The sequence below is a fragment of the Somniosus microcephalus genome, chromosome 17 (genome assembly GCF_052327205.1).
Source record: "Somniosus microcephalus isolate GS21.2 chromosome 17, FLI_Smic_1.0, whole genome shotgun sequence".
Classification (NCBI taxonomy): domain Eukaryota; kingdom Metazoa; phylum Chordata; class Chondrichthyes; order Squaliformes; family Somniosidae; genus Somniosus; species Somniosus microcephalus.
This window is the reverse complement of record NC_141003.1, coordinates 6,892,498-6,920,290: the sequence shown is the minus strand read 5'-3', so window position 1 is coordinate 6,920,290 and position 27,793 is coordinate 6,892,498. Positions and strand designations below refer to the sequence as shown.

The window sequence follows — 27,793 nt, the reverse complement described above, 5'->3', positions numbered from 1 at the left end:
TCAATCAGAAAATCCTCAAGACACGTGAAGCCTCCTGAGAGACTCATTGAGCAAATTTAAGGACTATTGTTATAGAAGGAAGTAATGTTATCTTACTCTTTCTTCAAGTTCTAGTGTATTTACATATTTCATGTGAACACACAAAACAAGGTTAAAAAACCTTGATAATGATAATGTAAGTTCATTAAGTGTTACAGTTAAAATGCAGAGTAATACAAAGAAAACATGTTGTTAGATAAAAGTAAAATACTTTTGTTTTAAGAAAGGGAGATGTAATGATATCAGCAAATAGTGATGGTATTTGCCTGTTTGATTAAGATGCCTTACCAGCATATTTGCCTGTTTGATTATTTATGCCTGATCAGCAGAGGGCATGTGAGAGAGAGTTTAGTTTTAGTTTTGCTTTAGATAGATCTCTAAGATGGTGTCTCCTGTAATGCTGTTAAAAGAGTTGAACATACTTTAGATTAAAAGACATTCTCTTTCATGAATGTGTCGTCATTGAACCCACATACAAATCGATACAGGGTTTAGCAGTGAGGGTACCTTGTAGTATCGTCCCTTATTCTTTGTAAGTGGTGGTGTTGCTGACCTGATTTTCAGTGGGTCCCAAGGGCTTCAAACAAGACCAATTGAACCCCCAACAGTCATTTTATTACCAGGGCTACAACAACAACTTGCATTTACATAGCGTCTTTACGTAGCAAAATGTCACAAAGCGCTTCGCAGGTGCATAATCAGACAACAACTGACACCGAGCCAAAGGAGATGATATTAGGACAGATGACCAAAAGCTCAGTCAATGAGATAGATTTTAAGGAGCATCTTAAAGGAAAAAAGAGAGGCGGAGAGGTTGAAGGAGGGGATTATATCGCTTAGGGCCCAGGCAGCTGAAGGCACGGCCAGCAATGTTGGGTCGCAGGAAGCAGAGGTGCAAAAGAGGCAAGAGTTGGAGGAACGCAGAGTACTCGGAGGGTTGTGGGGCTGGAGGAGGTTCCAGAGATAGGGAGGAGAGGGGCCATGGAGGGATTTGAACTGGGGGATGAGAATTTTAAAATCAAGACGTGAGGATACAAGCAGCAGAGTTTTGGATGAGCTCAAGTTTATGGAGGGTGAAAGAGGGGAGGCCGTCTAGGAAAGCATTGACATAGTCGTGTCTGAAGGTAACAGAAGCGGGAATGAGGGTTTCAGCAGCAGATGGCCTGAGGCGGGGGCGGAGCTATTACGGAGATGGATGTAGGTGGTCTTTCTGATAGAGAGGATAGCTCAGCTCAGGGTCAAATAGGATGCTAAGATTGAAAACAGTCTGATTCAGCCTGAGACAGTGGTTAGGGAGAGGGATGGAGTCGGTGGCTAGGGAACGGAGTTTGTGATGGGGACCGAAGACAATGGCTTCAGTCTTCCCAATATTCAATTGGAGGAAACTTCGGCTCATCCAGGACTGGATGTTGGACAAGCAGTGTGAAAAATCAGAATGGAGGTGGTCGAGAGGTGGTGGTGGTGAGGTAAGGCTGGGTGTCGCCAGCGACACGTGGAACCCGACGTGTTTTCAGATGATGTCCCCGAGGGGTAGCATATAGATGAGAAATAGGAGGGGGGCCAAGGATAGGTCTTTGGGGGGACTCCAGAGGTAATGGTGTGGGAGTGGGAAAAGAAGCCATTGCAGGTGATTCTCTGCCTATGATTCGATAAGAATGGAACCAGGTAAGTGTAGTTCTGCCCAGCTGGAGGACGGAGAGGCGTTGGAGGAGGATGGAGTGGTCAACCGTGTCAAAGGCTGCAGACAGGTCGAGAAGGGATAGTTTACCACAGTCACAGTCACAAAGGATGTAATTTGTGACTTTGATTAGGGCCGTTTCAGCGCTGTGGCAGGGGCAGAAACCTGATTGGAGGGATTCAAACATGGAGTTGTGGGAAAGATGGGCACTGATTTGGGAGTAAACATGTTCAAGGTCATTGGAGAGAGAAAGGAGGTTGGAGATGGGGCAGTATTTTGCAAGCAGAGAGGGGTCAAGGAGGATTGTGATGACGGCAGATTTGAAGGGGAGGGGGACAGTACCTGAGCAGGGCAAACAGTTTACAATATCAGCTAGCATGGGACCAGGAAGGGAAGTTGGGTGGTCAGCAGTTTAGTGGGAATAGGGTCGAGAGAGCAGGAGCTGGGTCTCATGGACAAGATGCGCTCAGCGAGGGCATGAGGGTAGATAGGAGAGAAACTAGAGAAAGATGCAAGTCCAGGGCTAGGGCAGGGGGGATTCCTGGGGTAAGTTTGGCCCGGCGGGCTAGGGGAAGGGAGGGAAGTGACAACGGCAGCTGAACAGTTAAAAAAAAGTCTTGAAAGATGCATTTATATAGCACCTTTCATGACCTCAGGATGTCCCAAAGTGCTTTACAAATAAAGTACTTTTGAAGAGTAGTCACTGTTGTAATGTAGGAAACGCGGCAGCCAATTTGTGCAGATTAAGGTCCCGCAAACAGCAATGAGATAATAACCAGATAATCTGTTTTAGTGATGTTGGTTGAGGGATAAATATTAGCCAGAACACCACAGATAACTCCTCTGCTCTTCTTCGAATAGTGTCATGGGAACATTTATGTCCACCTGAGAGAGCAGATGGGGCCTGGGTTGAACGCCTCAGTGCAGCATTCCCTTTTGGTGGAGCCCACATGCCTGGAAATCCTAAGGCCTGTGCTGTTCAGAGCAGCCCAATTTCTGTGAGGGGTCGTACAACCCCTCACCACGATATGGGACAGGCTGGATGTACCAGCTGGTCTTACCCTGCCCGTCATTTTTGTATGTTTTAGGCAGCCACCCTGGATGCCTGAAAAATGGTCTCATGCGCCTATCAGGCGTCCTTGGGACACGGGACGTTGGTTCCTGAAATTGCCCCTCTTTGTGTCTGTTTTATGCCCATAAAACGGGCACATTCAGATCCAATTTCTACCCCGCATGTCTGAATTCAGCCTTTAAGCCACCGTTTTGAAAAGTGTTGCTCACCGCCCTCCTGCATTTCCGCTCAAACTCATTTGCATATCACCGAACGCAAAATCGGCCATGAACCAGCGCAATGGGGCAATGTTTTAAATCGTAATTAAAAAAAAAAATTGCTTTAAAAATATTCTTTGAAGAGTGGTAACTTGGTGCAGTTTGATGAATGCAGCTGGAAATGGGTTGTTCACAAAAAATAACCATTTTAAAATCAGTGTCAACCTGTGAGAAACCTGATTTTAAATTACTGAAAATGTCTTTTAAAAAAGATACAAAACTATTTTCTAGTTAGATTGGGGTATAGTAGTCAGTTCCTTAGTAAATTAAAAAAAAAATCATTCAAAACCTTTTCAAACGTCCCTATTAGTGTTCGTGTGCCCAAAGGTTCCAGGTTAATTTCTGGAGCCTCCTTGAAGTCCTGCAAACGAGCGGAAACTCGTCACGGTGATTAATTCACCCTGGGGGCGTAGCCAGTTTTGTGGACAGGGCCTGTTCTAGCGCGATGCTTTTAAAACTAGCGCAAAAGATCGGGGAAACTCAAGTTGCACTGAACGCAAATTGCGCTTAAAATTCCACAATATTTTTGCGCCGGTTACACCGATACTGGGGGAATTGTGCCAAAAAGAAACAAGCGCAATTGAGCGGAAATTACAGACCCACATCTTTCAAACTGTAACATATTTACGAGGCTGAATTATTAAAGTAAAAACATTCTCGAACATGCGCATGATGCTGTGCCTGGGATTGGTCTAATTATTTCAAGCCGTATGTACATTGCTTCTACGCTGCCGGAGTTACACCTGACCCCTGACCCCAGCCAATTTGGCATCGTTGGCATTATGAATCCAGGCATCTCGGGACATGGTGGGCGCACAGGCCCTGGCTTTAGCCCCAAGAATGGCGAGCCTTGAATCCCGATAACTGTAGCCTGTTCGTGTGACAACTCTCCCTTGGAACTACAGGTCGCAGAATCACTCCTTATATGCCAAGTGATTAAAGTTATTTAATGTGTGCTTTTGGACGGGGGTGAACTGAAGACGAAAGTGATAATTAAGGATTACCGTTTATACTGTATATAAATGGTGATTTCACCCAGCTGTGCGTTTAAATGACATTCTTCCTTTTCCCTTAAACCTCTAAAAAGTAGCCATTAAGAACCATTCAAGGGCAGTGTGACAGCTTCCTCTCCAATTGCCCTGCAGTTTGCAGGGAGATGCCTGAAGCCGATTACAACAACCATTAGCATTCCTATAGCAGCTTTCACAATCTCAGAATGTCTCAAAGCATTTTACAGCCAATGAAGTACTTTTGAAGTGCAGTCACTGATGTAATGCAGGAAACGCGGCAGCCAGTTTGCACACAGCAAGCTCCCACAAACAGCAATGAGATAATGACCGGATAATCTGTTTTAGTGATGTTGGTTGAGGGATAAATATTGGCCAGGACACCGGGGAGAACTCCTCTGGCTCTTCTTCGAGTAGTGCCGTGGGATCTTTTACGTCCACCTGAGAGGGCAGACACCAAGGATTGAATACGGGGGGCCATTCCGGTTCAGTCTTGCTCAGTGCCATGTCACGCCGTGCAACGCAGTTGGCCACAAGATTGGAAACTTTATGAAAATTAATCTGTAACCTAGACGGTATTATCATCCAGTTTCAGTAAATTACAATGGGGCAGACGAGTTAACAAATGCTTTGGGGTTGAAGTTTGGCTGAGAACTTTTTTTTAACACACTGATTAGCAGGCTTGTGCAAAATTCCCACACATGCTATTTTAACACTCATTAACCGATTTACTCTGAATGGGTGAATGATGTTAAAATAACACCCAAAGGAATTTTACACAAAAATGGCACAGTGGAATTGCATCCCCTTGTGTATAAACAGAAACGTACTGCACCTGCAACTGAAAGTTAATTTACTTGCTCACTTTACTGGGGGAATCGTTCCAAATAGAGAATTGTCTCTGCTCAGCATTGAAGAAACAGTCATATACATGATTCTGAGAAATATTAGGGTTTGTACTGGATATGTGAGGAAAGTTCTTGATAAGTGCTTAAAAAATACCGGAGCATGAATGAACCTCCCCAATACCCCTCGTGTGCTGCAGGCAAACTGAATAAGGATCAAAATAAAACTGTGCCTATTTTATTTCACAGCATAAAGGGAGCACATTCCTCAGAGAGCATCCCATCGTACCTGGTTCTGAAATAACTTATGCTTTTCCTAATCAATCACCGTATTAAACGGAGTGGGCCTTTGGCGTAGCGGTAGCATCCCCGCCGCTGGGCCAGAAGGCGTAGGGTTTCAAACCCCGCTCCAGACAGTCCCGGCAAGTGGAGTCGGAGCTCCGGCTCTAAATTCTGGGTTGACAGCCAGCTGGATACTTGCGTCCATGGGTGTGGGTGGCCCCCCGCCTCGTATGGGTTGTGGGAGCCCGTAAAACCCTCCCGCCATAGGACTAACCACCCTAATGGCTGGTACGAAGATGGTTACGGTCACGGAAGGAGCGTTAATCACGGCCAGAAATCCTTCCACCACTTCATACAGTTCCCCAAAGGGAACAGTGTGAAGACACGTACGACGATGACCGTATTAAACTTAAGCAACTTAAGTTTATTTAAGCTAATTTTATAAAAGGTGGGTGCTTTCTATGCATAGACGTTCTGTAGCAGTCCATTACTGACCTGTTGGTGCTCAAAAAAAGGTCAGGAAGACTTGAGCTGTTTTGAGGGCCTTTATTGTGTGAACTGGACCAAAAGCAAATCCAAGCAACAAACAAACAAAGCAGAATGGTTCTTTCAGTGCTGGTAGTGGCTAAAAAGCTTATTTTGCAATCAGTCTGGAAAAAAAAAACCAAAAGGATGAGCTGGGCCCAATTGCATCCTTCGAGAAAACAGTAGTTAAAGTCATGATGAGAGGAAGAATGTGGCATCCTCTTAATAGAGGTGTGCTGTGACAGGGGCCCAGTGGGTTAGGGGAGCTCCCTCAGAGGAAAGAGGCAGAGATAACGGCTAAGATTGCCGTACCCCGCCACGCCTGTGGCTCTAACAGCTGAGCTCCTGTAAAATGGCATTGCTTCATGTTTGCCCAGCTGTGGTTCCACTCTTGTAGCAGTGAGCGAAGCGGGGGTGGAGGGCGAGGGAGCTGTTTCTGGGATGGCAGGACTGTCGTATGAGGAGAGATTGGGTCGACTAGGCCTGTATTCACTAGAGTTTAGAAGAATGAGATGGGATCTCATTGAAACGTATAAAATTCTGACAGGGCTGGACAAACTGGATGCAGGGAGGATATTTCCCCTGGCTGTGGGGGTCTAGAACGAGGGGTCACAGTCTCAGGATACGGGGTAGGACATTTAGGACTGAGATAAAGAGAAATTTCTTCACTCGGAGGGTGGGGAACCTGTGGCATTCTCTACCATAGAAAGCTGTGGAGGCCAAATCACTGAATATATTTAAGGAGATAGATAGATTTCTGGACACAAAAGGCATCAAGGGGTATGGGGAGAGAGCGGGAATATGGTATTGAGATAGAGGATCAGCCATGATCATATTGAATGGTGGAGCAGGCTCGAAGGGCCGAATGGCCTACTCCTGCTCCTATTTTTCTATGTTTCTATGTGATTACAATGTGTGCTCACTCCAGTGTTGAGTGGGGAGCTTACAGAGCTTCTTGCGTTGTACAAAGTGCAGCTCGCAGACCTCCAACTGCGGCGAGTGTTCTACTGGCCGAGGAAAGCGGACAAGAAACTTTGTGATATTAGATCGATAAACACGGATTGGTTACACTGGAGGCTAATCCAGTGTAAAAAAAACAAGGTTCACACCAGCTGCTGTTATAATCTTGTTGGTCAGAAGGAATTGCGTCGTTTTAAAATTCATTCTTGAGCTGTAAGTGTCATTCAATAGGATCATGGCTGATCCGAACCTAGACTCACGTCCACTTCGCTGCCCGCTCCCCATAACCCTTAATTCCCTTATCAGCTAGGAAACTGTCTATTTCCTTTTTAAATTTATTTAATGTTGCAGCTTCCACAGCTCTCTGGGGTAGCAAATTCCATAGATTTACTACCCTCTGAGTGAAGAAGTTTCTCCTCATCTCAGTTTTGAAAGGGCAGCCCCTTATTCTAAGATTATGCTCCCTAGTTCTAGTCTCACCCATCAGTGGAAACATCCTCACCGCATCCACCCGATCAAGCCCCCTCACAATCTTATATGTTTCGATAAGATCGCCTCTCATTCTTCTGAATTCCAACGAGTAGAGGCCCAACCTACTCAACCTTTCCTCATACGTCAACCCCCTCATCTCCGGAATCAACCGAGTGAACCTTCTCTGAACTGCCTCGAGAGCAAGTATATCTTAAATATGGAAACCAAAACTGTACGCAGTATTCCAGGTGTGGCCTCACCAATACCCTGTATAACTGAAGCAAGACTTCCCTGCTTTTATACTCCATCCCCCTTGCAATAAAAGCCAAGATTCCATTGGCCTTCCTGATCACCTGCTGTACCTGCATACTAACCTTCTGTGTTTCATGCACCAGGACCCCCAGATCCCTTTGTACTGTAGCACTTTGCAGTTTCTTTCCATTTAGATAATAACTTGCTCGTTGATTTTTTCTGCCAAAGTGCATAACCTCACACTTTCCACATTATATTCCATCTGCCAAATTTCTGCCCACTCACTTAGCCTATCTATGTCCTTTTGCAGGTTTTTTATGTTCTCCTCACGCACTGCTTTCTCTCCCATCTTTGTATCGTCGGCAAACTTGGATACGTTGCACTTGGTCCCCTCCTCCAAATCGTTAATATAGATTGTAAAGAGTTGGGGTCCCAGCACTGACCCCTGCGGAACACCACTAGTTACTGATTGCCAACCCGAGAATGAACCATTTATCCCAACTCTCTGTTAGATAGCCAATCTTCCACCCATGCCAGTATATTACCCCCAATCCCGTGATTTTTTATCTTGTGCAGTAATCTTTTGTGTGGCACCTTGTCAAATGCCTTTTGGAAGTCCAAATACACCACATCCACTGGTTCCCCTTTATCCACCCTGTTTGTTACGTCCTCAAAGAATTCGAGCAAATTTGTCAAACATGACTTTCCCTTCATAAAACCATGCTGACTCTGTCCGATTAAATTATGCTTATCCAAATGTCCTGTTACTGCTTCCTTAATAATGGACTCCAATATTTTACCAACCACAGATGTTAGGCTAACTGGTCTATAGTTTCCAGCCTTTTGTCTACCTCCCTTTTTATATAAGGGCGTTACATTAGCAGTTTTCCAATCTGCTGGGACCTTTCCTGAATCCAGGGAGTTTTGGAAAATTACCACCAATGCATCCGCAATCCCTACCGCTACTTCTCTCAAGACCCTAGGATGTAAGCCATCAGGTCCGGGGGATTTATCCGCCTTAAGTCCCATTATCTTACCGAGTACCATCTCCTTAGTGATTTTAATCATGTTTAGCTCCGCCCCCCCCCCCCCAATAGCCCCCTGTTTGTCCAGTGTTGGGATACTTTTAGTGTTCTCTACTGTAAAGACTGATACAAAATATTTGTTCAGCATATTTGCCACCTCCATGTTCCCTACTACTAATTTCCCGGTCTCGTCCTCTAAGGGACCAACATTCACTTTAGCCACCCTTTTTCTTTTTATATAACTGTAGAAACTCTTTATTGGAGTTTGATATAACTGAGTGGCTTGCTAGGCCATTTCAGAAGGCAGTTAAGAGTCAACCATGTTGGTGTGGGATTGAAGTCACATATAGGCCAGACCGGGTAAGGACGGCAGATTTCCTTCCCTAAAGGACATTAGTGAACCAGTTGGGTTTTTATGACAATCTGAGAGTCATGGTCGCTTTTACTGATGCCAGATTTTTATTTTATTTCCAGATTTTTAAAAACTGAAATCAAATTCTCAAACTGGTGGGATTTGAACTCACATTCCCTGGATTATTAGCCCAGGTCGCCGGGTAACCAGCCCAGGTCGCCGGGTAACCAGCCCAGGTCGCCGGGTAACCAGCCCAGGTCGCCGGGTAACCAGCCCAGGTCGCCCGGTAACCAGCCCAGGTCGCCCGGTAACCAGCCCAGGTCGCCCGGTAACCAGCCCAGGTCGCTGGGTAACTAGCCCACACTCTCTTGGAGGTAGCCGGGCATCAGCTGCTGTACACTGCACTTTTTTCACTTGGCACATCATCAGCAACAAAGATGCAGTATGGGAAGGGGCATTCTGTATCATTGGGGATGGGGTAGAGTATTAGGTCTGTCCCTTAAGAACTCCATAGGCTTTCTAACTGGTTTCCCCAGAGCCTATCACTCAAATCCTTCACACAAGGTAGGCGCACATTAAGGTAGTGAGGAAGAAGCAATGTAAGCGGCTGCTGAATAGGTCGTTCCAAGTTCCAGTAACTGATCTGTTCCATTCACCACGGGGAATCCTTTTGTTTGCGCAGTGAACACTCACACAGTAAGGTACAGGTCGTGCACTTTGCTAAACAAAATGATTCACTGTCTTTGTTACAGTGAGTACTTTGTGCATCACATCACTGGCCTGCTTATAACAAATAAATAAAGCTTAGTATGTTCCAATCACTCAGTGTTTACTGAGGTACAGAGCTTACGCTTTCAACATCTTTATATGTGGTGTCTTTTCTAATATCTGTAGCATCATCTTTCTCTTCTCCCTCATCATCATCATCCCCAAAAGTTTGTTCTTGTAAGCATGCAAAGGTGTGTGACCGAGCAGCAACCTGTGCTGCCAGAGCGGAGGTAAAGTGGAGGGAGACTGGCCCATGCCTTTCTGAAAGTCTCTGTTCAACAGCTGTCTGCAGCTGCTCAGACACAGCTGGTTGTGAACTTCCTTGCTCTTTGGCACTGTCTGTGGTCTCTGAGCAGCAAGCTGAGCTTTCATCATCGATTCCGGCACTCGGGTCAGTGTCTTTGCTACGAGGAGTCAAATATACATCAATGCAGTCTGGTCCCATCGATCTGCAACATTCTTTGCTATCCGTGACGGTGTCTAGTCGATGGACATCTGCCTGTTGGGAGCTGTCATCACAGCCCTCATGATCATGCTCATCTGCATCCACCTCCTGAAGTGCTGCTGCGACTCCCACCAGCTGCGGTAAGTCCGCAGATGAAATAGTTTTCAGGGCAGCTGTAACATTTTTTGAAGTGTAACATGCTTAAATTCCTGCATTGATGACCGAGTTCAAAGACAGCACATTCTTTATCATCAACATCACGTGTGATTATTTTATAATGTTAACTCTGCAAAATCTCTTGTTCATCTGTCACACCCCTTTTCATAAGAACATAAGAAATAGGAGCAGGAGTAGGCCAATTGGCCCCTCGAGCCTGCTCCGCCATTCAATAAGATCATGGCTGATCTGATCCTAACCGCCAATCCACTATGACAGGACTATCTCCTGAATCTAACAGCATTAGACACACGAAAACAGGAGCAGGATCAGGCTACACGGCCCCTGGGCCCGCTCCGCTACCCACAGGGCCATGACCTATCCGAACCTAGACTCATGTCCAAATTCCTGCCTGCTCCCCGTAACCCTTAATTCCCTTTTCTACTAGGAAACTGTCTATTTCTGTTTTAAATTTATGTAATGATGTAGCTTCTACAGCTTTTTGGGGCAGCATATTCCATGGACCTACCACCCTCTGAGTGAAGTAGTTCCTCCTCATCTCAGTTTTGAAAGAGCAGCCCCTTATTCTAAGACTATGCCCCCTAGTTCTAGTTTCACCTATCATCTGGAACATCCTCCCTGCATCCACCCGATCCAACCCCTTCATAATCTTATATGTTTCAATAAGATCGCCTCTCATTCTTCTGAACTCCAATGAGTAGAGTCCCAATCTACTCAACCTCTCCTCATATGTCCATCCCCTCATCCCCGGGATTAACGAGTGAACCTTCTTTGTACTGACTCGAGAGCAAGTATGTCCTTTCTTAAGTATGGACACCAAAACTGTATGCAGTATTCCAGGTGCGGTCTCACCAATACCTTGTACAACTGAAGCAATACCTCCCTATTTTTATATTCTATCCCCCTAGCAATGAAAGCCAACATTCCATTGGCCTTCTTAATCACTTGCTGCACCTGCATACTAACCTTTTGAGTTTCGTGCACCAGGACCCCCAGATCCCTTTGTACTTCAGTACTTTCAAGTTTCTTGCCATTAAGATAATAACTTGCTCTACGATTTTTCCTGCCAAAGTGCATAACCTCACACTTTCCAGTATTGTATTCCATCTGCCAAATCTCTGCCCACGTACTTAGCCTGTCTATGTCCCCTTGCAGGTTTTTTATGTCCTCCTCACTCACTACTTTCCCTCCCATCTTAGTATCATCTGCAAACTTTGATGTGTTACACTCGGTCCCCTCCTCCAAATCGTTAATATAGATTGTAAAGAGTTGGGGACCCAGCACTGACCCCTGCGGAACACCACTGGTTACTGATTGCCAGTCTGAATATGAACCATTTATCCCAACTCTCTGCCTTCTGTTAGATAGCCAATCCTCTATCCATGCCAGAATATTACCCCCAATCCCGTGATTTTTTATCTTAAGCAATAATCTTTTGTGTGGCACCTTGTCAAATGCCTTTTGGAAGTCTAAATACACTACGTCCACTGGTTCACCTTTATCCACCCTATATGTTACTTCCTCAAAGAACTCCAGCAAATTTGTCAAACATGACTTCCCCTTCATAAAACCTGTTTTAATTACTCACATTACAGCCCTCGCATTCCTGCAGTTAAATCAATGACAGCCATTGAAAAGAGTGGGACCCAGTGGTAGAAACTGAAATCAGATCCCAAGTAACAGAATGGAAGAGCCAGGAAAACAGCTTACCCACCTGCTTGGGTTTTCTTCATTATTCAAATGACACAATGTCAGCCGTGGCTCAGTGGGTCGCACTCTCACCTCTGAAGGTTATGGGTTCAAGTCCAACTCCAGAGACTTGAGCACACACTCCAGGTTGACACTTCAGTGCAGTGCTGAGGGAGTGCTATGCTGTCGGAGGCGACATCTTTCGGATGAGACGCTAAACCGAGGCCCCGTCTGCCCTCTCAGCTGGACGTAAAAGATCCCACAGCACTTCTCAAAGAAGAGCAGGGGAGTCCTCTCTGATGTCCGGGCCAATATTTATCTCTCAACCAACATCAGAAATGCAGTAAAGACAAATGTCTGTATTTTAAATATTTAGTTATTCACAACTGCATTAGAATCACAGAATCCTACAGCACAGGAGGAGGCCATTCGGCCCATCGTGCCTGTGCCGGCTCTTTGAACGAGCTCTCCAATTAGTCCCACTCCCCCGCTCTTTCCCCAGAGCTCCGCTTTCCCTTCCTGTCACAATGGCAGTTTCTTCGGTACTAAACTTTTCTAACAAAAAGGGTATTTTTGCCTTGTCCCCCGTGTTATACCATTGTGGAAGCACCATCACAAGGACTGCAGTAGCTGAAGGAGTCCCATCACCAACTTCTCAGGGCAACTGAGGGACGGGCAATAAAAGCCGCCGTGCCAACATCGCCCGCATCCCGAGAAAAACTCTACCAACCCCACACGAGTAATGCTGCTGCTCACCGTGGTCATTGAAAAGTAGCCGTTTCCACTTCTGCCTCTCCAGCTCCGAGGCCTTGATTCCCAGCACACGTTTCAGTTCCTGAAGCACTCTCCTGGACTCCTCCCTCTCGCGCTTCTCCTTCTCTCGCTCCTCTGGTGACAAGTAGTTAAAGATGCCCCCTCTGAACTCTCCGTCCGAGTCAGATTCTTCTACGTAAGCCTCAAGTTCCTGCAGTCAAGAGAGAGAGAAATTAACAGAACAACTGAGCTGGCAGATTTAAACATGATGCAATATAAAGTACACTAGCGACAGTTTAGTAAAATAAAATATATATTCTGGTTTCATAGCTTATTACTGCTGCTTCGTATGGCCGATGTAGATGTGGGGCAACAACTATAATTCTACATTGAGGTGGTTAAGCCAGATAATTGCGCCAGATAGTAGCGGAGTGTATCGCTGCAATGCCTTCTTCGTATTTGTAAATCGGGCACGGAGACATTAATAGCTTATTTACTGTGATAAACACAAGCCAAGCTGTTGGGGAATAAACTTGGCTTCTGCTTGCAACTGCAAAAGTTGTAAATTTAGAGAATTTGGAATAAGCATAAGGCAGGATTAGTCTGTGCTGAAATTTTCTGAGCGTGGGGTGTGGACAGAAAAGATACTGCCAGAGTCCATGCTCAAATGTATGGAGATGAATTAACATTGCTGCTCCCCAGTCTGCTTGCCTCCTAACCTTCTGGGTGGTTTCAAACAGTTTGACACATGCCTTCTCTTCAGCTGTTCTAAAAAGGAGCTACGAAAAGCTGGGCACGTGTAAATAGGGTTTCCGCTGCACTTTCGAAGCAGCGACAGCAGTAGAGTAGGCAGCTGCTCCTCAGGGACTGGGTCTGTGTATACATGTACTTACCCGCTCCTCAGGGACTGGGTCTGTGTATACATGTACTTACCCGCTCCTCAGGGACTGGGTCCATGTATACATGTACTTACCCGCTCCTCAGGGACTGGGTCTGTGTATACATGTACTTACCTGCTCCTCGGGGACTGGGTCTGTGTATACATGTACTTACCTGCTCCTCAGGGACTGGGTCTGTGTATACATGTACTTACCTGCTCTTCAGGGACTGGGTCCATGTATACATGTACTTACCTGCTCCTCAGGGACCGGGTCTGTGTATACATGTACTTACCTGCTCTTCAGGGGCTGGGTCTGTGTATACATGTACTTACCCGCTCTTCAGGGACTGGGTCTGTGTATACATGTACTTACCCGCTCTTCAGGGACTGGGTCTGTGTATACATGTACTTACCCGCTCCTCAGGGACTGGGTCTGTGTATACATGTTCTTACCCGCTCTTCAGGAAATGGGTCTGTGTATACATGTACTTACCTGCTCTTCAGGGACTGGGTCTGTGTATACATGTTCTTACCCGCTCTTCAGGAAATGGGTCTGTGTATACATGCACTTACCTGCTCTTCAGGGACTGGATCCTGGTCTTCTATCTGTACAACAGATTTGGCTGAGGGTTTCCAAGATGGAAGCAAATTATTGTCCAGTGCCTCAGGTCTGCCTGCAACACCAAGAAGACAGCAGTGGAAAAAACTGCAGAACTGTACTTTATTTCATCAGCACCTAGATCTGTAGAAGACGACGTTTAGAAGTGACTGCAAAACCATAGCATATTAAGTTTCAGACTGTACGATTTCACATCATCGTATTTCTGAAATATTATAGTTCAGTGATGCCTGCAGTCGTAGCACTGCTAATTAAACTGCATCATCAAAGTGCTGGTGATCACATGTACCATGATGGCAGCGAGCAACTGCAGCAATCTAGATTGGTTTAGTATTGAGGGCAAACAAAAATCAGAAAATTATGTATTTGCAATTATACTTTTAGTTTCCTTCATATAATTTATTCAGTTAAGGTCATAAAGTTCCAAGACTAACATGACTGTCCTAGATTTTTTAATAAATTGACTGTACGCAGCCTAGAAAACCTAATACAGGGAACAAAGAGTGTACTGTAGAGAGAAAGGTGATACGGAGCTGATCTTCTGGTCCATTTTGTTTTTAGTGGACACCAAAAGTGGAGTAAGGATGAAACAAAGACGAGAGTGTCTGCAAAGGAAATGTAAAGCTTAGTTTATACGACACTGCTCTCGCTGTTAATGGATTGGAAAAAACACACACACACATTTTACTGGTAAATATTTCACTTCGCATTCTGGAAGCAATGTAGCTCTGTAACTTGAAATGTGAGCATTGCTGGGAAGGCCGGCATTTATTGCCCATCCCTAGTTGCCCTGAGAGGATGGTGATACAACGGAGTATCTCCAGTTGCACTTACGCTCCTAGGCCATACCTATGCTGTACCATTCTGTAACTCCCACTCCCAACACTGCGAATAGACAAGACTGATCAAGTTTGGTACATTCAGTATCTCTGAAATGCTCATGAAAATAAAATTACACTTTATACGTAATAGTTACTGTGGCTGCTGGCATTCCAATCGTCTGAAATACAGCCAGCCACAATCCAGGAAGCACAGCCACCAGCATTTGCCAATTTAAAGCAGAAGACAAACCCAAACAAAGCAGGACCCTTAATTAGTTGTGTGCAACACATGGATAGGACTGCTGCTCCCTGCAGTAAATCTCAAACAACACTTCTAATTGTCGATTATCTCTCAGCACAGACTGGCTACTTATCTTCCTCACAGTTTCCTTTGTACAGTATTCTTTATTGCCAATTTCCTTAACAGACTTACAAATGGGGAATGTCTGGGGAAAATGGGTGGCCTTTCACCTCTGGGGATCTAGGTTCAAATCTAGCCCAGACTGCTGGGATGAAAGTCATCCCACTCTTGAAAGCTCGAAGGATTTTAAGTGAACTTGGGACAGCCTCAACCCAGTTCCTGGCAGGCACAAGTCTAAAGAATGCATTGAATTTGCCACCAAACTATTAGTCCCATTCAGATATACCACAGGACTATGGGAATGGAAACATCACATTGCTGCTGATGGGGCTGCCTTCTGAGACTGGTGTGGAGGTATCATGTCAAGGGTATGGAGAGACGACCCAACCCGACCACCAGTGACAGATGCAGAAACTGACTTCCATAGTAAAAGGGTGTTTCATTTCCCCAACACTGACCCTTCCCATCACAAGTCACCCAAAATAATTACAATTCTTTTAAGATATCCAAAAGAGATAAATCCAATATTTGATTCAAAAGACCCTATTCTAACTCATCTGTCTCCTGATAGGTTTGGCCACAAGGTAAATCCCCAGGAGTTACTTTAACTTAAACTACGAGAGCAGAACATCGCATCACAGGTTCCAACTAGTAGAGGGCAAATTTGGATAATGCAATGGTTGCGGGGGGGGGGGCTTTTAGGGTCATTATAGAAGTATTACATTCTATTGAGTGGTTGACTCTTAACTACACTCTGAGGCAGCCTAGCAAGCCACTCCGTTGTGTCAATCCATTCACTGACTGCAGCGACTCACCATCACCGTCTCAGGGCACTAGGAATGAACATTAAATGCCGGCCTTGCCAGCGACGCCCACACCCTGAGAGTACATTTTGTTTAAATCCACCACTATCTAAGCAGTATGGCACATTTTTCCAACCAACCAGTTTTGAAAACTCTTCTCATTTTGCCATGTATACATGAGTGGAGGCGAGATAAAGGAAAGAGTAACTATACACACTATCCCCTGAGCCAGGTGGCTGCTTGCCAAATGATTATTTTTTTTTATTTTTTTTTTATAAAAGAGTTCCCTTGCTAGCATTCGCAGTGAAGTGGGAAAACAAATTGTTTCAACTCTGGTGGGAAAAGTCTGAAAAGTCCCATGTTCATGCTGCAACTCAGTATAAAAATCCTGCTCGGGCTATGCAATTTCTTGCTTCCTGCTATTCCATGGAAATGCCATGTTTATACTGGTTTTCAGCTGTATGAGCCAGAAGTTAACACAAATGAGTCCAGCAGCCAATCTCTCCATCTCTCTGAATCGGTCCCAGCTGGCGAACACCACATTACGTGAATCGCAGTCACCCAAAGCCTGTTCAGGTCGTTTCCCAATGCAAACCGGGAACAGAATATCTTGGCTGATTCAACTTCCATTTGCCATTATAAACCAGCTATTGCCTCAATTCTGTCCCACAAACTGATAAAACAAAGACATAAATAAAACAAGTACAAGGAGGAAATCTAGGGAGAGAGATAGGAACATAAGATCAGGAGTAGGCCATTCAGCCTCTCGACCCGGTGCCTCCATTAAATCAGATCATGGTTGATCTGTATCTTAACTCCATTTACCTGCCTTGGTTCCATATCCCTCGATACCCTTACCTAACAAATATCTATCAAACTCAGTTATAAAATTTTCAATTGACCCCCCAGCCTCAATAGCTTTTTTGGGAGTGGGGGGGGTAGAAAGAGTTCCCGATTTCCACTACCCTTTGTGGGAAGAAGTGCTTCCTGACGTCACCCCTGAACGACCCAGCTCTAATATTAAGGTTCTGCCCCCTCCCGCTAGAGGAAATAGTTTCCCTCTATCACATCCTTTAATCATCTTAAACACCTCAATATCTTCTATAGTCAAGGGAATAGAAGTCTCGTCTATGCAACCTGTCCTCATAATTTAACCCCTTCAGCATCATTCTGGTGAATCTGCGCTGTACTCCCGCCAAGACTAATAGACCCTTCCTGAGGGGTGGTGCCCAGAACTGACCACAGTGCTCCAAGATGCAGTCCAACCAGAGCTTTATACAACATATAGGGAAGGACATGGATGAGACACAGGGAAAAGTTAATCAAGACATTAAAAAAAAAGCTAGTGATGCAGATTCAGAAAACAATCCTGGTTCAGAGAACCAGCCAGAAGAACAAACAAGCAAGCAATTACAGAAACAAGAGAAGCCCATGACTGAATGCCAGTTAGCATTTTTATAAAATTATTTTTGAAATCTTTTAACTAGCTCTTCGTCCATTCACAGTCTATATTTCTTTCAAAAATGTCCTCCTGATTACTGTTTCCACAATGAGTCTTGTATGCTGTTGTGTATTGTTCCCTAATCAGTTATAGTCAATTAATTCTTGGGCAGGAGTGAAATGACAGTGGCAGAACTTTCCAATGCGACACACCATTGAAGGGTTCTTGTACAAAGCGGATGGTTTATTGGAGAATTGTGGGTGCTTTGCCACAATTTTCTGTCCATTATTATTTAGCTTAAGCAGACTCGGCATTTAATTCCAGCCATCTTAAAGCATTGTCATCACCAGCATTCAAAGTTGATAGTTTAGTTAGGGGGCATGATTCAACAACGTGGGACATCTACAACTTGGCCAGTTGAATCCTGGTTGACAGGTTGTCGAGTTGGAGATAATACGGTGATTTATAAAAGCACTGATGCCCACTCTTCACGCCAGCAAGTTCATAAGGAAAAAGTCAAAGGGATCAGGAAAGGTTGACCACATTGGGTGTCTCGAAGGGAGCCGCGCTGTTGTGGATAGAACAAATCAGAGTGGCTCCAAGAGTGTTGTCCATTAACATTAATGGATGGAAAATTGCACGCACGATACCTGAGATTTTCCTGTGTGCCTCCCGCTGCATCCAAGGCCACCGCCTGGTGTTGTGGAGCCTTGGAAAGTACTGTTCAATAGCACACGACTGATTAAAGCGGAGAATTTCAGAACAGCAGGGAGAGAATAGGTTCATCAGCAATGGAATGGTATTTTTCCAAAGGTGCTTTGATTTTTTTTTAAAACCTTAGAAAAATCTCGTTTCCAATCTTGCAAACTAGTCTCTAATTAAAAGTCACTTTTACGATGGAAAGAAAGGAACTGTGACAGACAGAGCAGTGGCAATAAAGTGGTGCCCTGACACAGGATGTTGGTGAAGACAGTTTTAACCTTAAATGTGGAATTTTCATTCACAGTCGCTTTTCAATGATCTGTATTCTTGCTGAATTAGTTAAGTGCTTTACAACTGAAATGCTTTTCAGTTCAACAAAAAAATACAACTTTATAGAGCTGCACTTTACGGACATGGAAACAATGTCATTAGCTGAAGTGGTATGACGTTAGTTCTGTTGTTTAACAGACAAGCAGGGGTCATGACACATGCTGCAGTCACACACAGCTAGTACTGTAATTTTAGATTGACCGTCAAACAGATTATATGCATTTCAGTCATAGTTCATTTAGAAGACAAGACCATCATTCATACCTATTAATTTGGCAAACTCATTACACAAATTGTATTGTAAAATATTGTGAATGGCTTAAAAAAAAAATATATAAGTTACGATCCCTAAACACTCGCTTCCTGCTCGGTTTCATTGTGTGTAGAAACACTTTCCTATTTCAGCAACAACTTGCATTTAACAAAGAAAGTCCCAAAATAAACTGCACAAATAGGCAGAAGGAAATGTACAGTGAGCCAGGAAGGGAGAAATTAGGAGGGTAATTGAAAGTTGGTTGAAGAAATGGGTTTTGAGAAGGTTTATCAAAGTGGAGAGGGGTGGAGCGGTTTCGGCAGGGAGTGCCCGAGAGTAGGACCGAGGTAGCGGAGAGTTCTGCCTGAGAGTTATTCTACACACATTAAATGCATGCCCATCCTTGCAATCCAGATTTCTTTTTGTTTTTGTAATATTACCTTTGTTGTCCATAGACTTGTGTACTAGTTTATCCACCTGATTGCTTGCCTCATCCCAACAGTTTATGCTCGCTTCCATATGTGGCTGGATCGATTTAAGTTTCTGATCCAGACCATGGTACACTTCCGGTGTTATTTCATGCTGTTCTCTGGATTCGTGGAGCTTTTCCAGATGATCCTCTAAAGTAATAACCCTGTATCGGGAAGGCATTATGAGTGTATTTTATTACAGATTTACAAACCTCAAAACAGCTCCTAAGACATTAACATTTGCAACAAGAGCTCTACACATATTTATTATAACAATTATACTAAGATTAAAGACATTTGATGATGACAATTTATCGGGAGAGCTTTTTTTTCTGATTTTCAATTCTTCAAGGCACCAGTATATATAAACTGGACTAATAGTAGAAAGCTTAAAATATTTTGGGATAGACTATTTTAAGTCCTAATCCAAACAACAATTTTTAATATTGAATCATCTGATTATTATTGTAGAATAGTGCATCAAATTAATCAGCACAAATCTGTAAACAGACGTACAGCGATACTTAATAACATTAACACAACACTGTATTTCTGGAACATGGAACTTACTCATTTAGTAGTGCTTTCAGGTGGAGCTGTAGACTGCGCACTATAGTGTATACATTCTTCAGCTCCCTTGACTGTTGTTTGGTTTTAGTCGGGGCTTCCAAATTAGATCGGTGCTGTGCCTGCAAGTATCTATGGAATTCATAGCTGCGTTTCAATTCTTCAAGGCAAGTAGTGAGAGCATGAGGCAGATTGTGGATTATTTCTGCAAAAACATGATGTGCCAAGCGCTCTGACGTAATATGCGCGGTCTGGACTGGAGACAGTAACAAAGCCAGGCGTCTGAAGAACTCGGAGCTTTGACCCACCCAAAGCTGAAACAGTACCTGTATAGAGAAAACATTATGCCTTAGTGCTAAACTTTTATTAAATATGAAAAGATCCATAAAAATTAAAATTGATATTTACTGGTCTGTATGTCCAAATTATTTTGCCCAGGCCCCTTATGCAACATGGTAGGGATAATAATCATTTAAACGGATGCAGTCCCATAATCACCACTGTTGAGAGTGATTACCCTCAAGGGAAGGGTTTTCTTCGAGGTACAACTAGGTCCTGCACAATCACGTATTTAAAACATTTCATTAGCAATAGCAATGAAAACAATGAAGTGTTGAGTTTATCCCGCTTGTGAGACCTTTATAATTCACCTACTGCATATATAGAATGGGTTAATCAAGAAATAAACTACTGCACTTCCTGTCTTGTATTATTCTTTGTCATCTGTCCAGAGAGGGAAAGAGAAGTGAGCACGTGTGTCTCGCCTTCTGATTCACTCTTCCTAAAGGGAAATTGCTTGACCTTTGCTTGGCTTCTTCCACTGGTGACACCAGGAAAACTCAGAGTGACAAACCCATGTCCTGAAAACTGCATAGCACAGCCTGCTGAGAGCTCCAACTTGCTGTACCGCCCACGCCAAAGTATTTATATACGAGTAGATGGAAAAAAATGTATTTGCTGAAGTCACTCACAGTTGGTTGTGCAGCAAGATAAGTGATTTAACACAATGCAACTGAAAACAGTGCTGGTGAAAACAATCCCACTGATAAACCCGTATCTGCGCCGGTATTCAAGGTGCTTCCACTCTGGGGATAAATTGCTCAATTCTCCTTTGAGTTTAATCAATTTAGAAATATTAACTGGGACATTATATATTTATTACTATTTGATATGAACCTTTGATAAGGAAGATATATCTACATATTTCATTGAATTTACAGCACAGAAACAGGCCATTTGGCCCAACTGGTCTGTGTCGGTGTTTCTGCTCCATACTCGCCTCCTCTCGCCTTACTCCATCTCACCCCATCAGCATATCCTTCTATTCCTATCTCACTCATGTACTTTTCTAAATTCCCCTTAAATGCATGATGTTAAGATTAATAAATGAGAATGTCTAAATGTTTCACTTTTGTTAAGTACAAAATCCCTTTCTCATCTTACGTGGCATTGCTCCACACCTTTAAGGGCCTGAGACTGTAGCCATCAGTGAGTTCCTCAGCCTCCTCGTCGGATACAACCGCCTCGTTCAGTCCCATGCCAAGCTCCTTTAATGGGATTGCAGACAGGTAATTGGTCACATTATCAATCTCGGAGTTCAGAGGATAGGTTTAATAATAATTAAGGTGTCATAACAAGAAGTCATTGCCAGCCTGCCTGCACGCAACAATACATTCTCTGAACCATATTCGCGTCTTACCAGAGTAAACAAATAAATCAAAGCAACAGGTTCGGACTTGGCTCCAGTAGGCCGATTTATGTACTGCGCGTTCATTGAAAAAAAAATGTTAAAATACAATACGTGTTGGAAAAATTCGACACTACCTGACTTAGACCACTGGACCATAATATAAAGTGAGACTAACTGATAATTGATGTCAGTAGCAACTGCAATTAAAGTTAGCAACTAAGTAGAGCAACAGAACAGAAATGACAGGCCACTGACATCACAGTGAGGCTAGAGTCTGGAAACATTTCCAGTATTAAAATACATTAGTGCAAGGGTTTAACAAAGCAAAGAGACAACTGTTTTCAGGCCATAATTAATAAGCCAGAGCACAAGGTTTCAGAAGCAATAGCAAATCTGCTATTATTTTGGGGCATTGTTGCACACATAGGGAGTAAAACTGCTCTGAAGGAACAGGAAAATGCCTGTTTTTTTCCCCTTCTATAAGTAGCAACCGGTTAATGAAATTGCAGGAATATGTGGCTTTAAAATGCATGATTTCTGAGAATATGATTTCCTTTGTAAGTCTTTAAATATCGAGACAAAGAATAATTTCAGCCTGTGGATGAAGCTCAAATGATTGTTAAATTGGAGGGTAAATTACTTCAAATCGATTCAATTAAAATTGGTACTGCAGTATTGTAAAAATTGTAGTCTCAAGGAAGACAAACAAGCAAAATAATAAACCAGTTAGTCTTGTAACAACATAAAATGAGTGAACACTGCAGCTGGACTTTTCAGGGGCTCTCTCTATCTAGCTCAATGAAAAGCAAAGCGATTTATTTTTAGTCTTGCAGCCACAATATTAAAGTTTATATAGATACCAGCTAATACGATACACATGTTTCTGGTAGATTTTTAGCCCAATAAGGGGTAAACAAATGGGGTTGCTTCTCCTTGGTATTGTTGCTGATAACACTGTAATAAAATCATTGAAACAAAAAAAAGGAATCAGCTATTTTTATTATGCTATATACTAATTAATTTGGCATCCACAATTTTGGACGTGTTTCAATGCATTCCAACGCACTCCTGGCCAGCCTCCCACGTTCTATCCTGCATAAACTTGACGTCATCCAAAACTCTGCTGCTTGTGTCCTAACTTGCACCAAGTCCCGTTCACCAATCATCCCTGTGCTCGCTGACCTACATTGGTTACCGGTTAAGCAACGCCTCGATTTTAAAATTCTCGCCCTTGTTTTCAAATTCCTCCATGGCCTCGCCCCTCCCTATCTCTGTAATGTCCTCCAGCCTCATAACTCTCCAAGATCTCTGCGCTCCTCTAATTCTGGCCTCTTGAGCAACCCTGATTTCAATCACTCCACCATTGGTGGCCGTGCCTTCAGCTGCCAAGGCCCTAAGCTCTGGAATTCCCTCCCTAAATCTCTCCGCCTTTCTACCTATCTTTCTTCCTTTAAGATACTCCTTAAAACCTACCTCTTTGACCAAGCTTTTGGTCATCTGCCCTAATATCTCCTACGTGGCTCGGTGTCAAATTTTGTTTTATAAATACTCCTGTGAAGCGTCGAGACATTTTACTACGGTAAAGGCCCTATATAAATTCAATTAATTGAAGACAATGATATATTTGCTACAATTGGTCCAAATGGCTGTTAAAATTGTGATAGTTCACAGTTCTTAAGCTTAACATTGCTCACCTAAATTTTAGAAAGATTGAGAGGAAGAAGATTTTAAGAAAGTAAAGAATTCCAAGCAGAAAGATTTTTTAAAAACTTGCATTTATATAGTGCCTTTCACAACCACCGGACGTCTCAAAGTGCTTTACAACCAATGAAGAACTTTTGAAGTGGAGTCACTGTTGTAATGAGGGAAACGCGGCAGCCAATTTGCACACAGCAAGCTCCCACAAACAGCAATGCACTAATGACCAGATAATCTGTTTTTGTTATGTTGGTTGAGGGATGAATATTGGCCAGGACACCCTCAGTACTGCACTGGAGTGTCAGCCTAGCTTTATGTGCTCAAGTCCCTGGAGTGGGACTTGAACCCACAACCTTCTGAGTCAGAGGCGAGTGTGCTACCCACTGAGCCACAGCTGACACTAAACACGACTCTGCACATCAAAAATCAACAAAATTGTTGGACACTCCAACTGATCTGCTACTGCATGAGTGAGGTTGCATCTTTTGTAATTACAAGTCACAGTCAGAGACTTCACTTTAAAGCACACCACTGCTACTTTGCACTTTGAACTTTGCCAAGGCCGTGCTGCTATCCTGGAAACTGAACTTCATTAGTATAGAACCGTCTAATGGTGATAATTGTAGGGTTTTAGATGCAGTTAAGTAAAGCAGTTCTAGCACTCTGAATTTTCTGTCATTTCCTTGAGGTCTTCCAAGTGAGTTAAGAGTTAATAATTAATAGTAATTCACATTAACCGCTGACAGCGACAATATAACCAAGTTGGTTCGAGTACGATCTTTACCAAGCCCAATGAGATCAAATATAAAACTGTAGACATAGATGGTAAATTCCAATTCAATTCTTCCCGTTAGATTTGTGATTTCCTACAACCCTTAAGGCCTCTACTGCAACTCTTGGTGCTAACGATTGTAACTGTAGTTCCAAACATCACTGGGTCAAAACCCTGGCATTGTCTACCTAACACCATTGTGAGAATTGAACCGAAAGTCTGATGGGAAAAAGTGGATTGGGGTTTACCATCTTTGTGATGGCTTTTATATGTGTCACAGTCTGTGGTTAATGGCTAAAGGACTGCAGTGTTTCAAGGAGAGGGCCCCCCCCAATCACCTTCAGGGCAACTAGGATGGCCAATAATTGTGGCTTTTCCAGTGTCACCCACATCCTGAGTAGAAAATAAATTAAAAAGAAATTGTCTCACTAGTCAGATAGCTAAATTCCATTTATTTGCAAATGATTTGTGGCGATCAGCGAATTTCTATTAACACGAGTGTAAAAAGTGTTCAATTACATATTATTTATTTTATATGCAGGGACACTGTTGGCCAACATTAGTCTTACTGAGATTAAAAATCATAGTTTTAAGATACAGTTGCACTCAGTTTTCCAAGGATTAGAGCACGAGGAGAGATTACATAAATTAGGCTTGTACTACCTGAAATATAGACAGTGAAGGGCGATTTGATTGAAGTTTTTAGGATTTTGAAAGTAAGTGCTAAGGTAGATAGAGAGAAACTTTTTCCGCTGGTGTGGAGTTTAGGACAAGGGGACGTAACCTTAAAATCAGAGCCAGGCCATTCAGGAGAGAAGTTAGGAAACACTTCTTCACACAAAGGGTGGTAGAAGTGTGGAACTCTCCCCCACAAAAAGCAGTCGGTGCCAACTCAATCATTTTAAAATTGGAGAGCGATAGAATTTTGCTAGTCAAGGGTATAAAAGGATATGGAGCCAAGGCAGGTGGATGGAGTTAAGATACAGATCAATGATCTCACTGAATTGAGGCTGAGGGGCTGAACGGCCTATTCCTGCTGCAATGCTTTAGATCTACCAGTGCAATTTGGAAACACAGAGTGCTTGGTGACTGGCTTGTGAGGACATTCATAACAAAAGGATATGACTTCAGCATCTGGCAGGTGGCCACTCGAGAAGCTAGATAGGTGGATCTCAGTGATCTGTACACTGCCTTGCGGAGGCCAATCAGCTGTTGACCTTGCTGTTGCCAGGAGCTCCCCAGTTTACTAGCAGGACATGCAGCGGTCACCCTGGAAAACAAATCGGTAGCTTTAAATATTGCACAGATCTTTCCTGGTTACAATTAATGCTCAGTTTGTGATTCCTTTCCTGAACAATACCATCGGATGAATAAATAATTGTATAGAAAAAACATCAAACCGCATATATAATTCTTTACGGAAACTCATTATCAAAGTAATTCTTTTTTAAATGTGCGAATAAAAGGATAACGTTTTGTAGCTTCGAAAGGACATTTACGTCATATGAATTGCACCTGGAGTTACAAGTACTGGAAAATGCAGATTTACTTCTAAGTGTTCTAAGGCAGCACGGTGGCATAGTGGTTAGCACTGTTGCCTCACAGCACCAGGGACCCGGGTTCGAATCCGGCCTCGGGCGACTGTCTGTGTGGAGTATGCACATTCTCCCCGTGTTTGCGTGGGTTTCCTCCGGGTGCTCCGGTTTCCTCCCACAGTCCAAAGATGTGCGGGTTAGGTTGATTGGCTATGATAAATTGACCCTTAGTGTTAGGGGGATTAAATACGTGGGGTTACGGGGATAGGGTGGGATATGTGTTGGTGTAGGGGTTACGGGGATCGGGTGGGACATGTGTCGGTGCAGGCTCGATGGGCCGAAATGGCCTCTATCTGCACTGTGGGGTTTCTGTGATTTCTGTGATTAGTAAATCAGTGAAAGAATATGAATAAAGTAAATTTTTGAGAAGATATTCAGGATAGGCAAAGCAGGAATTGAAATATCAAATAAAATGGTATGGAAAGACCGTTTAAAAAAAGGTCTATTCAGTATAATACTTGAGGTATAATATTTGTTTCCTCTTCCCTCTTGGTTTTATCTGACAATTTCATGTTAATAATAACTTGCATGCTTGGGCACTTTGTTGAAGTTATCTCTCACAGCCATACAATGACATTGGATTGGCTGAGGATAATATCGTTTATTACAGGATATGACTTCAGCATGTGGCAGCCAACCAAGATGCTTAACAGGCAATATTCAGAGGTCTGTGTATTGCTTTATATTTCTCATTAGCTGCCATTGTAGTCTTATTTTCTTTTGGCAATATGATGTAAAGCACTTCTCTAGACCTCACAACCTAAAAAACACAAGTTCTCAGGGGCATGCAGGTTTATCAATCGGGTGAAAATAGTATTTCATTTGGTGATATTTCTCACTAACCCTATGTTTACAATTACAACAACGTTTAGATCTAACAAAATGGTACCACTTGATTTCAAAAGATTGATAAACTTTAAACAGCAGAACAAAGAGACTGAAAAATAAATTAACTTCAACTGCAGTAGGCACTGAAATAAAAAGCAATATTCACATAAAAGGACTCACAGCATGAATCCTCTCGAAATGACTTCTGTCTCCTGAATCTGTCGGAGGGTTTTTCGCACAAGACTGGCGAAGGTGTGGCTATCCGCCACTATATTTTCCAGACATATGCTGCATTTTCTCATGGATCGCTGGAGCCTGGCTGTTCTCCATAAACTGAAGCTTCTGAAAACTATATAAAGACAGAGCCCAAACATGCCCATTCCTACTGTGGCCCAAGGGAAAGCATCACTGAGGTTTGAGGTCACGACCAAGACACTAGCAAGGGCGGTCAGTACTGAAACATCCCTAAAATGCAAGAAACACAAACTTAGTATTCTGGACGTTTCCTCATATGGTTCTGCAAGATACAAGAACAATGAAACAGAACCATAATAAATGCCCTAAAACACCCATCATTTTTGACCTAAGTTAAGAACTTATCTGCATTTCCACCACTACAGGGCTGCATTAATTTTCTCCCCTCGCCTTCTCTTGAAGATATTGACTCCTCCATGGAGTGTTGGTGCCTTCATGATAACATGCCCAAGTACTCATTCTTCTTATGTGAGCCCAGACAGTGTCAACAATAACTTGCACTGATATAGCATCTTTAACATAGTAAAACGTTCCCAAGGTGCTTCACAGGGGCGCAATCAGACAAAAGTTGACACCGAGCCGAAGGAGACATTAGGAGAGGTCACCAAACGCTTGGTCAAAGAGGTAGGTTTTAATGAGGCGAGTCATCCACGGGTCCAGAAGCACCACAGCTGAAACAATCTGGACCTTACCCAACATCCATACAAGAGCAGGAGTCCTGGCTACATTACCCAGCGCACTGAGACCAATTGCAATATCTCAGACTCAAATCAGATAACTCAGTACAGATCAGGTTTCAACCCGGTACACATTCTTAGTTTGAATGGTTCAGCTACATACTGCCTTAATCAGCTGAACCACTAAAAAATGTAGAATTCTCAGTGGAGTCGAGGAACAGGGAGATCCAGGAGAGCAGATACGGAGATCTTTAAATGAAGGATTACAACTGAAAAAGCGAAAACAAAGGGCAAGTGAGACGCTGGGCTTTATACATAGGGGCACTGCATACAAAATCAACAAGTTGTTGAATCTGTACAAGACCCTGGTGAAGTCAGTGTACTGCAGTCGTGGAAAAAGTACAACGTAGTTATGTGAGGTTAGTACCGGGGAC

At 43.4% G+C, this 27,793-nt stretch overlaps 1 protein-coding gene across 1 annotated transcript in view; it reads right to left on the bottom strand.

Moving 5' to 3' along the window:
- Window positions 1-5,711: 5,711 nt before the first annotated feature.
- Window positions 5,712-27,793, bottom strand: part of vezt (vezatin, adherens junctions transmembrane protein) — a 64,311-nt gene continuing 42,229 nt past the window's right edge. The window contains exons 5-12 of the mRNA XM_086009875.1: window positions 26,608-26,892; window positions 25,128-25,274; window positions 21,305-21,452; window positions 19,848-20,170; window positions 19,248-19,441; window positions 14,051-14,151; window positions 12,601-12,808; window positions 5,712-10,151 (exon numbers count right to left, since the gene is read on the bottom strand). Of these exons, the coding sequence (XP_085866001.1) occupies window positions 9,595-10,151; window positions 12,601-12,808; window positions 14,051-14,151; window positions 19,248-19,441; window positions 19,848-20,170; window positions 21,305-21,452; window positions 25,128-25,274; window positions 26,608-26,892 (1,963 nt within the window). The 3' untranslated portion in view covers window positions 5,712-9,594. The remainder of the gene's footprint in view (window positions 10,152-12,600; window positions 12,809-14,050; window positions 14,152-19,247; window positions 19,442-19,847; window positions 20,171-21,304; window positions 21,453-25,127; window positions 25,275-26,607; window positions 26,893-27,793) is intronic.